We start from the raw sequence: 13,530 nt of genomic DNA on the forward strand, positions 1-13,530 counted from the left end.
GAAGTGGGATTGCTGGATCATATAATTGTTTTTAATTTTTTAAGGAACTGGCATCGAGTTTTCCATAGGAGCTTCACCATTTTATAATCCTACCTGCCATGCAGAAGGGTGCCAATTTCTCCACATCCACAATATTTGCTATTTTCTGCATTTTTTGGTTTGTTTCGATAGCTGTCCTAATTGGTGTAAGGTGGTATGTAACTGTGGTTTGATCGTCCTTTCTCTAATGATTTATGATGTCAAGCATCTTTTCCTGTGCTTATTGGCCGTTTGTATATCTTCTCTGGAGAAGGATCTATTTGTGTTCTTTGCCCATTTTGAATCAGGTTTTTTGTTGTCGTTGAGCTTTTGGAGTTCTCTATATTTTGGATTAATCTTTATCAGTTATATGATTTGCAGATACTTTCTGTGGGTTGCCTTTGTGCTTTGTTGATAGTGTCTCTGCATAGAAGTTTTAAACTTTCATGAAGTCCAATTTGTCTTCTTTTTTATTCCCTATGCCTTTAGTGTTATAATCAAGAAACCATAGCCAAATCTCAAGTCATGAAGCTTTCCCCTTATGTTTTATTCTAAGAGTTTTATAGTTTTTAGCTCTTATATTTAGGTCACTGATCCACTTTGAGTTAATTTTTGTATATGACTATTAGGTATGTATGTATGTAGATATCCAGTTTTCCCAGCATCAATTGTTAAGATTCCTTCCATACTGAATGGTCTTGGCAACCTTGCTGAAAATTGTTTCACCATATAAATATGAGTGTTTACTTCTGGGCTGTCTATGTATCATTATGCTTGTATGACACTGTTTTGATTACTGTAGCTCTGTAGTAAATTCGGAAATCTGGAAGTGTGAGTCCTCCAACATTGTTCTTCCTATTCAAGACAGTTTTGGTTATTTGGGTTTCCTTCAGATTCCATCTGCATTTTCGGATGGATTTTTTATTTATGTAAAAAGGTGTCACTGAAGGAAAAAGTCTTACAGTCCATGAACGTGAGACTTATGTCATCTTTAATTTCTATCAGAAATATTCTGTAGTTTTCAGTGTATGAGTCTTTCACCTTCTTGGTTAATTCCTAACTATTCTCTTTGATACTACTTACAGCCTACTGTAATTGAAACCGTTTTTTTTTAATTTCCCTTTTGGACTATTCATTATTAGCTTATAGAAACACAACTGATTGTGGATGTTGATATTATATCTTTTAACTTTGTGACTTTCTAACTTTTTTTTCTTGGTGAAATCTTTGATTTTCTACACATAAGATCGTGTCATTTCCAGGGAATTTCCTGGTGGTCCCGTGGCTAGGGCTCCACGCTGTTACTGCAGGATCATGGCTTTAACCCCTAGTTGGGGAACTAAAATCCCTCATGCCATGCGGTGCAGCCAAAGGAAAAGGAAAAGACCCTGTTATCTCTAAAACAGAGACAATTTTACTTCTTTACCAATTTGGATGCCTTCTGTTTCTTTTCCTTACCTAACTGGCTAAAATTTCTGGTACTATGTTGAATATAAGTGGCAAAGTGGGCATCCATGTCTTATTCCTGATCTGAAGCTGTCGGTCTTTTTTTACTGAGTATGATGATCACACATACTGAGCACTGATATGATGATAGCTGGGGTAAATGATTTTTATTATGTCATGGTAGTTTCCTGCTATTCCTAGTTTGTTTATCATGAAAATGTGTTGAATTTCATCAAATAATTTTTCTGCATCAATAAGATGATTGTTTTTTCCTTCATTTCATTATTGTGGTATATTACATTGGTTGATTTCCATATGTTGAACGATCTTTGGATTCTAGGAATAAACCGCATTAGGTTTTATGGCATATAATCCTTTTAACATGGTGCTGGATTCTGTTTGCTAGTATTTTGTTCATTTTTGCATCTACATTCGAAAAGGATATTGGTCTGTAGTTTTCTTATAGAGTCTTAACTGGCTTTGGTATCAGGGCAGTATTTGCCTCATAGAATGGCATAGGAAGTGTTCCCTTTCTTCAATTTTTGGAATTGGTGTTGTTTAAACATTTGGTAGAATTTACCCATGAAGCCATTAGTCCAGGGCTTTTCTTCTGTCAGGATTTTTTTTCTTCTTCTTCTTCTCTGTTTCAGTACATGGCACTGAATTTATTGAAATTTACTCAGTTATTCAAGCCGAAAAGGTAGGAATCATCCTGAATTCTCTTTCTCATACCCTCCATCTAGTTTATTAACAGATCTTGCCAACCAACCCTAATTTCAAAAATAAGTCCCTATTCTGACCACTTACCACTATGCCACCACACTAGTCCAAGTCACCAGTACGTTTTGCTTTATTACCACATTAGTTTCCTTCTGACACCCTTGCCATGACATTCTTTCAGCAGTTGTTAGGATGATCCCTCAGAACCCTCTAATGTCTTTCTATCACATCTGGAATACAAGACCTCATCATGGCCTACAAGAGTCTATGATCTAGGCTCTGACTACTTCATCCTCATCCTATAAGCTCTCCTCTACCCTTTATCCTATGCCAGTCACACTAGCCACCTTGCCATTCCTTGAACATGCTGTCTCTGCACAGAATGCTCTTTCAGTAAATATTCACTGCTTTACCTTATTCAGGTCTGTGTTGCGGTGTCTACCACAGCTCAGCATCACCCATCAGCAACACCCCACCTCACAGCCAAAAGGAACACAAAAGAAGAAGCTATCACAAGGGAATGTCTCCCCGAATCATCAACTGATTGCCTCACTAATATACAATGAGCTTTTCCCAAGTTAGAATCATAATACTGCAAAAGTTCTCAACAACATCTGAGCTATATACAGAATGATAAAACTATGCAGACATGCCTGACATTTGACGAGGATGTCAAAGAAGTCTTCATCAGGCTCTTTGTTGTCATTAGTCATCAGATGGCCAAGTACTGACTGACTGTTGTTTTGTGTCAGACGAAGCCCGGGCAGATTACTGAAACTGGCCCTCTGGTCATCTAGACGGCGGCTCTGTGAGCTGGCAAGAAGGTCTAAAAATTCATCTGTGTTGGGGGACACCACAGAAACTGGTGGTGCTATGGATAGAGGGGAAAAAAAAAATCCCAAAATAACAGTCATTTAAGCATATTATATACATATAATTTATTTCTGCCTTATTCAGTCCCAGTGCCCTCTCTGCCCTCTAGTTTAGCTCTGTTGCTGAGCATCACTGATAGGCTAGGGCCAGACTAGATGGGTGGTGAAGGGAGAATCAATTTCAGAGTACTGCATATGGTTATTCGGATTTGACTGTATTTCCCTTTATCTAATAGCACCTAATATGCAACTTTATAAGATATGGGGCTAGATTTTGGAGGTAAATAGCTTTTCTTACATAATTTCTCAGCCCAGGATGAATGGGACATTATTTTTATTTCATGCTCTGGTCAGGACATTTAGCTAACTATAAGTGCTGCTGGAAAGTCTTGATCTTCAGGAGAAGTCTTTTGATAGCTGAAATAGAAAATTTTAAGTAGCCAACCTATTTTAATCTTTCTAAGGCTCAGGCAAGCCTTAGCTTCAGGTTCAGCCATAGCCACAGGTTCCGCTTCAGTCTGTCTAAGCTTTTCTTTTTTAAACCACGCATGAAGCATTCGTATTTTACACGTAATCATAAGGTATGTATAACTAAAATATTTTCCTTATTATTGTTAAGTTAGATTTTCTTTTCCCCAACCCCTAGGAAGCTCAGGAGGCAGTATGATACAGTTATTAGAAAGTACACAGCACTAGATAGAAATACAGATAAACTCAGGGGAACTAAAACAAAACCTTGTTTAAAACTGTACAAATTCCAGCATTTCAAATATACTTCGATTCAGGCTCCTTGATTGTACCTCCTATGATAAGAATTAAATTCTCAGAAATAACTACAAGAATATCAAAGAGAACTACTCAAACTGCAGGAGAGGCACAGATAACTTACTTTTTAGCATCCTTTTGAGGGGAGTGGAAGCTGCCGCTGCAGCTGATGTCGAGTTCTTCTCTTGTAAGCAGCACCTCTGATCATCCATCCGATTGCTTTGAAATCGGCTTAATAGGTCAAAGAACCCTTCATCGCTGATAGAATCTGCACTGATCTTCTAAAATATTGAGAGAAAAATCTCAACATTCCAGCATTATCCTTAGATCATCAGTGAAACAATATCATCTACCTCAAATGCAAAGGATGACGATTTAGAGTAAAAAGTTGACATTTTCTTTGTGTAAGATGGCACCACTTGGTAATAGTTATTTCAGTTCAACTAACAAAAAGCATTTCTAGTTATTTTACTTTTTGATCCTTGTATTTCTAAAGCTAAATAAGTGTACCTCAGACTTAGGGGAACTGTTACAGATACTGAATGAATTACCCAAATGTCAGTGATATGAACATGTGCCCCAGGTTCAAGTTCAGCTCTGAGATTCTACAACAGAATTTAAGTAAACTAAGAACTGATAAACTAAGAAAGCGTGTATATTTTCTTGATATAGTGACTTCTAAGGTCTTTTACTGTAAAGATTTGAAGATCCTGAAAAAAATATAAACTTCAAATGAATACTTGAGAAAGAGGGATACCTGTTATACTATATTTGGAAAGATTCAAAACTAAAATGACTAATGTTTAACAAAGGTAATTTTTTCACAATGACAGTCTTTATTGAAGTACATATACACAAAATGTTATGAGCCCTAGGAGAAGGGTGCAATTAATTCTTAGGTGAAATAGAAGCTTACGTGATATTTGAGTTCCTGAGCATAAGCATTGGCAGGGTAAAGATGTTTCATACTGATTAATATGCAATTCCAAAGATTTGTAGTGTTCAGGGGATAATGAACTGAAGGGCAGGCATGGGTAGTGAAGAAGGGGAGAAGAGGAGGCCAAGACAAAGGCCTCTGTATGACAGACTAACAAGCTAATTAAGGCTTATCCTATGTGAAATGAGAGGAGCATGGGAATAGTCAACTTTAAGCAGTTTTGTACAGAAATAAAGCTGGCCCTTCCTGGTTTGAAGAGGTTAATAATGCAGGGAGAGGGATCAGTGTAGGTACCTATTACAGAAATTTGGGTAAGATAAAGTAGTACATTAAGAATTAATACACAGTAGCAGAGATTTCTTAGGGATTAACTGGAAGGGAAGGAGGAGGAGTCTAGAATGACGCCTGTGTTCCCAGCCTGGGTGACAGTGTACAAACAGCATCCCTTTTACTGAAGTAAGGAAAACAAGAGGGCTTGAGGTTTGGGAATGGTAAGTATGTGTATAAGCTACAGTCAAATGCATTAATCACTAACAAGACTTTTTCTAGAAGCATGAAGCCTCTTAATTCATAATTCTGCACACTGAAAGACAACAAGTCTCCGAAAATACAGACATCTTCAGTTAGGCTAACTGTGCTTGGTTAAGACCTCAAACCTTGAACAAAGATATTGCCTTCCAGTTCTGCTGTGGATCTACAAAAATATTCCTGGACCATTTTTATATACCTCATAATGTTTCCTTTTGTTAGTCATACATGTGTAAGCAACATGTAAAAAACTGATAGAATCAAGGCAAACAACACTGCAGGGTGCAGATATAAATAAAATGCTGACAACAAGATCAACAGAAATCTGTTAAATAAAAGACTACCACAGTTTTTTCAAAGGTTCTCACTGCTTGAAAAATGGACTTGGTAATTTGAAGTAGCTTCTTTGTAATTTATCTGATCTTTTTTTTATCAGTGTAGGGTAGCTTCGGAGAAGGCAATAGCACCCCACTCCAGTACTCTTGCCTGGAAAATCCCATGGATGGAAGAGCCTGGAAGGCTGCAGTCTATGGGGTCACTGAGGGTCGGATACGACTGAGCGTCTTCACTTTCACTTTTCACCTTCATGCATTGGAGAAGGAAATGGCAACCCACTCCAGTGTTCTTGCCTGGAGAATCCCAGGGACGGGAAGCCTGGTGGGCTGCCGTCTGTGGGGTCGCACAGAGTCGGACACAACTGAAGTGACTTAGCAGCAGCAGCAGGGTAGCTTAGAGATACCCCTGATACTTACCAGTAATCCCATGGTATTTTTCAATTTCTAAATATTTTGTTATATTTAATAATATGAGTCCTACGCTCACTTTTAAGCAAAATTGTTTTTAACTCTATTAGAATTTTAGTAATAGAAATAAAGTTGATGCATGCAGACAGTTCTCACTTTAAATTAGTATTTAAAAATCCTTGAACATCTGAATTTAATGTGTTCTGACTTCTAAACTGAATGGAGGACATTTTAGTTTCTAGCTTTGAAAAATACAGAAAAAATAGGAAAATACAGAAGACTACTATGAATAAGAAAGACATTTATATTGACTATCTAATAATAAATTATAAAAATCCAGTATGAATATAAAAAACTCAAAACACAATATTCTAAAACTTATATTAAACATACCCTTTGAGAATTCGGAATTCGGTGATCAATGGAATTACTAGCGTCTTGGAGAACTTTAGTGGAGGAATTAGTTTTGTATTTTTTCCCCTTCAGTCTGTTGACAAAGAGGAGCTTTGCAGAAGGTTTGGCAATAAGAGGCTTTTGTTTAGCAAGAATTTCACTGTTCCAGTTTTGTACCTACAGAATTATAAATGGAAAACAGGACATTAAAAAAAATCAGTAACTGGGAGCGGGGTGAGTTAATACATTCCTTTTTGACAATATATCTCACTGTTTTCAAAAGCTTGGACCAAATGTATGCTATGAATTTCTTATTATCAAAATATTAAAGTGGAGGTTTTTAGAAATCTTAATAAGTTTGCCAAAAGTCATAAAAATAAATTTTGGATGGTCAGAGAAGCTGAAGTTTTATTCTCAATGTGAGTTACCTGAAAATCAATTACAACTGGAAAGTTTGAATATCTAGAATTTTTAACCTTAAAAATTGACATCTAAAACTTAGGAAGCAGTAGTAATTTTTTGTTGATAAAACTACTGAACTCTTTGACTTTATTATGAGGTAAAAAAAAAAATCACAACTTAGAGATAAAGCCTTATCATCATTTGTCTATTGGAAAATTACAGGGTTGAATGTGATCAGCTTCTCATGGAATTACTGTTAGTACCACTTAGAGATGCACCAAATTAATTTTGCTGCTTATTACTAGGTTCCTACCTACTAGAAGAAGGAAGATCTAAACTGACTTAAAAGTTTTTTGTTTTCTATTTTTTTTTTTAACACTCTAGATTTAAAGATTTGCAAACCACACTCACAATATAAGAGGTAAATGATTGGAGAAAATCACAAAGCCCTTCAGAAGTTAACCAGAAGTTAAAAAAAAAAACCTGTTTGTAATTAAAAATATATATTGGAAATTAGTTCAAATCAGATGTTGGTCACATGATGACTACTTACACAAAACATGTCAATATTCAAAAATCATATGCCTATTATAAAAATAGAGCAGAAGAATATTTAATGACACTAAGATGTTGATATAGTACTGTATTATAAAATAGTATCTTAATATTCATATAAAATGTAAGATGAACAAATACAAAAATATTAATTTTCCTTTTGGAAGGTGTGATTATTGATAATTTTAATTTGCTTGTTGGAAGTTTCCCAAGTTATTATAATAGATATATCTTATAAAAAGTGTTTTAAGAAATATCAATACAGCATAAACAAATAAGAGCAAACCATAGCAGTGTATTTAAGATAAATGGAGGTGGAAGAAAGCAGCCTAGATTTATTCTTCAGTAACCTTTTTCCCAATTAAGTCCCTTCTCTGTTACTTAAAAAACCAACAAAATCCTAGAGAAGATGCATCTTGAATAAAGAGTTATTGCTTTGTTTAAAAAAGCTTTTCAAAAGTGCAGCCAGAAAAACTAGCTTGATCATAAGTATCATTAATCTTGCCAATAATGTTGCTGGTATTTAGTTGAAAAAGTTTCTTAATCCTTTTTTTAAAATTTTTCCTGATCTTAAAATAGTGCATGTACATGGTAAAATATTCAAACACTTCAAAACAGTATATAAAGTAAGCATTTCTTATAACCCAGACAGCAGTCTTCCCAGAGGTAATCAAGTTGTCAAGTATCTTACATGCCCTTCTGCTGCCATGCAATTATAAAGGATATATATGCATAAAAGTTCTCTTGAACAGATGGCACCATACTGTACACACTGTTTTTGCACTGTACTTGATTCTTTTCAAAGGAAAATGTTCAAGTGATATCCATATGACAGGACTTAAATTATTTCATTTAAATTAAAAGTTGCTGAAATATTTTAACAGTTCAAGAAATTTAAAAAGAAAAACTGTCAACCTTTTCTGGTGTTAACTTCATAAGCTCCATGTTTTCCATACTGTGTCGGCGTCCAAACTTGGGGCGTGCACCTTTGGGAAAAAAAAGTTAATTCAAATAAACTAGGGAGCCCTTAAGACTGCAAATTCAGCATCACTATGTTATTTAAAGTCTGCTCCACAAACCCATATGGAAGGAGGAAACATGTATAAACATATATTCTTTCAAGAATAATAATTTTCCACACGAACTAAATGAATAAAACATTTTGATGTAAGGAAGTTAAGATTTTGGTTGGAAACTAACTTTGGTTACTAACATTACCCCTTAATTTAGAAAAGGCATTTCATAATAACTGGTTTTATATGATACACACAGTCTCCTAAAACCTACCCAAACGGTAGAGCAGTTTAAAAGTAAAAATATAAGGAAAGCATAAGGCCTTCAATTTTGAGGTAAGAATCAAAATAACATCCCCAATACACTTCTCAGTTATCTGTTTCCATTTTAAGATCTCCACTGACAATAGATTTACTGCCAGTCAGGAACAAAGTTTAATAAAAAGATCTTCAAATATCCTTTTCAAAAAGGTATCATTAAATATGAAAAGTTTTTATAGCCAAGAAATACATGATAATACCCAGTTTAAGAAAAAAACCATGGCCAACACATTAACTCCCCCTTTTGTAACTCACCCTATAAAATCCCTCTTCCTCCATAATTCATGTTTTCATCACACATGATACACCTCTAAGCAATGGAACTTGTTATATGCACTATGGGAATGGTCTCATACTGTGTGTTCTCTAACTTGCTTCCTTTGAGCAATCTCATGTTTGTGAGACTCATCCAAGTTGCTACGAGTAGTTCAGTTTTCATGCGATTTATAGGACTAAGAAAGCATATACCGTTTCTGTTGGTGACAGATATTTAGGTTGCTTCCAATTATTTGTTGTAAGCAATATTACTACAGAAATTCTTGGAAATACTTCATGTACATGAGCAAGGCTTTGTTTTTTGGATGTCAGACATGTGTAACTGGGAGTGGAGCTGCAGGATCATATGGCTGGTACATCTCCAACTCTACCAAAATGTTGCCTGACTGCTCTTTTGAGTACAACTTGTACTCCCATCAACACTGCATAAGGATTTCTATTACCTATTTGTTTCAAACTGGTATCAGGCCTTTTAATTTTCATCCACCTCATCCACCAATACTACCTCACTATGGTTTTCCCTGATTAAGTGAAAGTCGCTCAGTCGTGTCCAATTCTTTGCAACCTCATTGATAGTCCATGCAATTCTCCAGGCCAGAATACTGGAGTGGGTAGCTGTTCCCTTCTCCAGGGGATCTTCCCAACCCAAGGATCAAATCCAGGTCTCCCACATTGCAGGCGGATTCTTTATCAGCTGAGCCACCAGGGAAGCTTTCCCTGATTAAATGGGTTTAAAAAGTGAAAATCACTCAGTCGTGTCCAATTTTTTGCAACCCCATGGACTATACAGTCCATGGAATTCTCCAGGCCAGAATACTGGAGTGGTAGCCTTTCCCTTCTCCTGGGGATCTTCCCAACCCAGGGATCGAATCCAGGTCTCCCGCATTGCAGGCAGATTCTTTACCAGCTGAGCCATAAGAGAAGCCCAAGAATACTGGAGCGGGTAGGCTAGCCCTTCTCCAGGGGATCTTCCTGACTCAACTGAACCAGGGTCTCCTTCATTGCAGGCGGATTCTTTCCCAACTGAGCTATGAGGGAAGCCCACCTTCTCATATATTTATAGGCTATTTGTATTTCTTCTATTCATCACTTTTGCCTATCTTTTTAGTTAGGTTATCTGTCTTAATTCATAGGAGTTCTTCTTATACATTGAGGATACAAATCCTTTTTAATCATTTGTGTTGCAAATGTCCTTTCAGTTTGTGGTTTCTCTTTATGGTTTCTTTTAATGAAAGGAAGTTCTTAATTTCAATGTCAGTTTTCTTAATGGTTTTGTTTTTGTGTTTTGAGAAATCCTTCCCCTCTCTGATATCTTGACGATATTCTCCTTTATTTTCAGAGATACCATACCAATTGAACAGACCCCTCACTCACTGTGATATGACCTTGAGCAATTACCTCTGTCATTCTGTTTTTCTCATTTGTAAAGAACAACGAAACCTACTTTATATATCACTGTGTGATGATAAATGCATCATCACTTGTAAAGGGGTCGGTCAATGCCTGGTACACAGTAAGCATTTAGCAAGTGTTAAATGGCTGATCATAATTACTGCTTTAAATCTGTCTTTCATATTTAAATCTTTGGTCCATCAGGAATTTTTATGTGATACTAATTTCCATATATGCAAGGATTAAAAATATAGAGGCTCTATATCCTATTTGAGCTATTTGTCTCTATGCCAATAACACTGTCTTAATTAGCTTTATAATCTTTATATCTGTACAGAAAGCACTTCTCATTTCTTGTTTTTCATCAGGAATGTTTTGGCTTTGAGTTCTTAGCCCATTTTTCTTTCATGTAAATTCATGAACGACCTCATTGAGTTCCATGAAAAAGCTGTCATGATTTTCTTAGCAGCACAATGAATATATATCAATTTGGGAAGAACCGACATCTTTTATAATATTTAGTTTTTTGACAGGAGCAATTCCTGACAGAAATGTGTTTAAGTTTCCCTTTATGCTGGATTTTCTCATTTCTCCTTTCAGTTTAGTTCATTTGCTTTTGTACATTGAAGTTTTGTTATTAGGCTTACCAGGTATCATACATATATATATATATATATATAAAAGACTTTTTCTCCCTGGTGAGTTGAATTGTTAACCATTGTGAAGTGACTGTCTTCTTAAGATCTTTTGCCTTAAAAGTACATTTTATCTGTTATTAATACAGCTGTACAGCTGTACCAGATTCTCTTCATTAGTTTTTCCATGGTACCCTTTTTTCCCCCCAATCCTTTTACTGTCAGACTTACATATTTAGTTGGATTTTGCTCTTTTACCAATTGGATACTCCTGTCCTTTACATGGAACATTTACATTTAATAGAATTACTGACATATTTGGATATTTGAGCTATTTTCTTTATTGTGTTTACTAATATATATTATTAATTGGTTTCCTCATATTCAGTCCACTTGAATTCCTGTTTATTTTAAATACATTGTGGGCTTGGTTTGCTAATATTTTGTTTAGAATTTTTCCATCTATGTTCATGAGTAAAGATTTGCCTGTAATTTTCCTTTCTTATATATATTGTTCTTGTCTAGTTTGGATATCAAGGTTATACTGTTTTCAGAAAGACTAATAGTGTTCTACTTTTCCAGTTACCTATATAATTTTACAGAAGGTTGGAATCAGTTTTCTTAAATGTTTGGGAGGTCACACTGTAAAATCCCCTTGGCCAGGTATTTTCTCAGTGGAAGGATTTTAAATAATGGACCAAATTTCTCTATGATTTTAGGCATTAGTGATGTCATCCATTCACATTACATTCTACCATTAGATTTTTCTAGATTCAATTTTGGTAAGCCTTTTTTTTTTTAAGAAATTGTCCATTTCTTCTAGGTTTTCAAATAAAACTACTCAGGATAATCTCTTTATAATGTCTGCTGCATCTACATTATATCCCTTCTTTCTCTTTTTTTTCCCCTCAAATAATCTTGCTGTAGATTTGTTAGTCTTTAACTAAATTTTTGGGTTTTTAAAAATTATCTTGGGCTTCCCTGGTGGCTCGGTGGTAAAGAATCCACCTGCCAAAGCAGGATACACAGGTTTGATCCCTGGTCCAGGAAGATCCCACATGTGTAAGCCCATGTGCCACAACTATTGAGCCTGTGCTCCAGCGCCCAGGAGGCGCAGCTACTGCAGCCCGAGTGCCTTAGAATGAATGCCCCACACTAGATAAGCCACCACAATGAGAAGCCCGCGCCCCACAACTAGAAAGTAGCCCCCACCTGCCGCAACTGGAGACTAGCCCGCCCAGCAATGAAGACCTAGCACAGCAAAAAAAAAAGAAACTCTCTATTGAATCTTTGTTTTAATAGCATTAATTTCTGTTATTTCTTGCCTTCTATTTCTTTTGAGGGTTTTTTTAATTTTTTACTTAAAAGCTGGATAGTCAGCTCACTGAATCTTTTTCCTTTTTAAACATGATATGATGTAAGTTTTGCACCAATGTAAGTTATGTATCCTATAAATTAAAATTCAGTCCTAAATTATTTTCTAATTTTATGTTAAGATTTCTTCTTAAGCCCATAAGGTTTAAGTGTGTTTTTAAGTTTTCAAATGAATATGTGTTATATATTATCTTCTTGTTAATTTCTAGCTTAACCGTACCATGCTCAAGCATGAACTCTTCGTGATACAGATTCTTTCAAATTTGCTGGTTTGGCACGGTGGTTAAATTTTTGGAAGTGTTTCATGAATGCTTTCAAAGAATGTGAATTATCAATATTGTGAAAATGACTATACTACCAAATGCAATCTATAGATTCAATGCAATCCCTATCAAATTACCAATGGCATTTTTCACAGAACTAGAACAAAACATATTACAATTTGTATGGAAACACAAAAGACCCTGAATAGCCAAAGCAGTCTTGAGAAAGAAGAATGGAGCTGGAGTAATCAACTTCCTGACTTCAGACTATACCACAAAGCTACAGTCATCAAGAGAGTATGTACTGGTACAAAGACAGAAATATAGACCAATGGAACAAGATAGAAAGCCCAGAGACACACCCACACACCTTATCTTTGACAAAGGAAGCAAGAATATACAATGAGGAAAAGATAGTCTCTTCAATAAGTGGTGTTGGGAACACTGGACAGCTACATGTAAAAGAATGAAATTAGACACTTCCTAATAACATGCACAAAGAAAAACTCAGAATGGTGTAAAGACCTAAATGTAAGACCAGAAACTATAAAACCTTAGAGGAAAAAACAGGCAGAACACTGTAGGACATAAATCACAGCAAGATCCTCTGACTCACCTCCTAGAATAATGGAAATAAAAGCAAAAATAAACAAGTGGGACCTAATTAAACTTAGCAGCTTTTGCATAGCAAAGGAAACTACAGACAAGGTGAAAAGACAGCCCTCAGAATGGGAGAAAATAATAGCAAATGAAACAACTGACAAAGGATTATTTTCCAAATAAACAAACAACCCAGTCAAAAAGTGGACAAAAAACCTAAACAGACCTTTAGGTGGTTTAATCGCTAAGTCGTGTCTGACCCTTGAGACTCCATGGA

At 35.6% G+C, this 13,530-nt stretch overlaps 1 protein-coding gene across 6 annotated transcripts in view; it reads right to left on the reverse strand.

Annotated features, from left to right (window-relative positions):
- Nucleotides 1-13,530, reverse strand: part of GPSM2 (G protein signaling modulator 2) — a 112,146-nt gene that overhangs the window by 2,628 nt on the left and 95,988 nt on the right. For 5 of the 6 annotated variants that reach the window (XM_055584883.1, XM_055584884.1, XM_055584882.1 and 2 more), the window contains 4 exons: nucleotides 8,295-8,365; nucleotides 6,423-6,599; nucleotides 3,946-4,102; nucleotides 2,838-3,055 (listed from right to left, as the gene is read on the reverse strand). In XM_055584883.1, the coding sequence (XP_055440858.1) occupies nucleotides 2,838-3,055; nucleotides 3,946-4,102; nucleotides 6,423-6,599; nucleotides 8,295-8,365 (623 nt within the window). Of the gene's footprint in view, nucleotides 1-478; nucleotides 2,124-2,837; nucleotides 3,056-3,945; nucleotides 4,103-6,422; nucleotides 6,600-8,294; nucleotides 8,366-13,530 lie in introns of those variants that run through there. The other variant, XM_055584888.1, reaches the window with a different exon arrangement.

The sequence above is a fragment of the Bubalus kerabau genome, chromosome 6 (genome assembly GCF_029407905.1).
Source record: "Bubalus kerabau isolate K-KA32 ecotype Philippines breed swamp buffalo chromosome 6, PCC_UOA_SB_1v2, whole genome shotgun sequence".
Classification (NCBI taxonomy): Eukaryota; Metazoa; Chordata; class Mammalia; order Artiodactyla; family Bovidae; genus Bubalus; species Bubalus kerabau.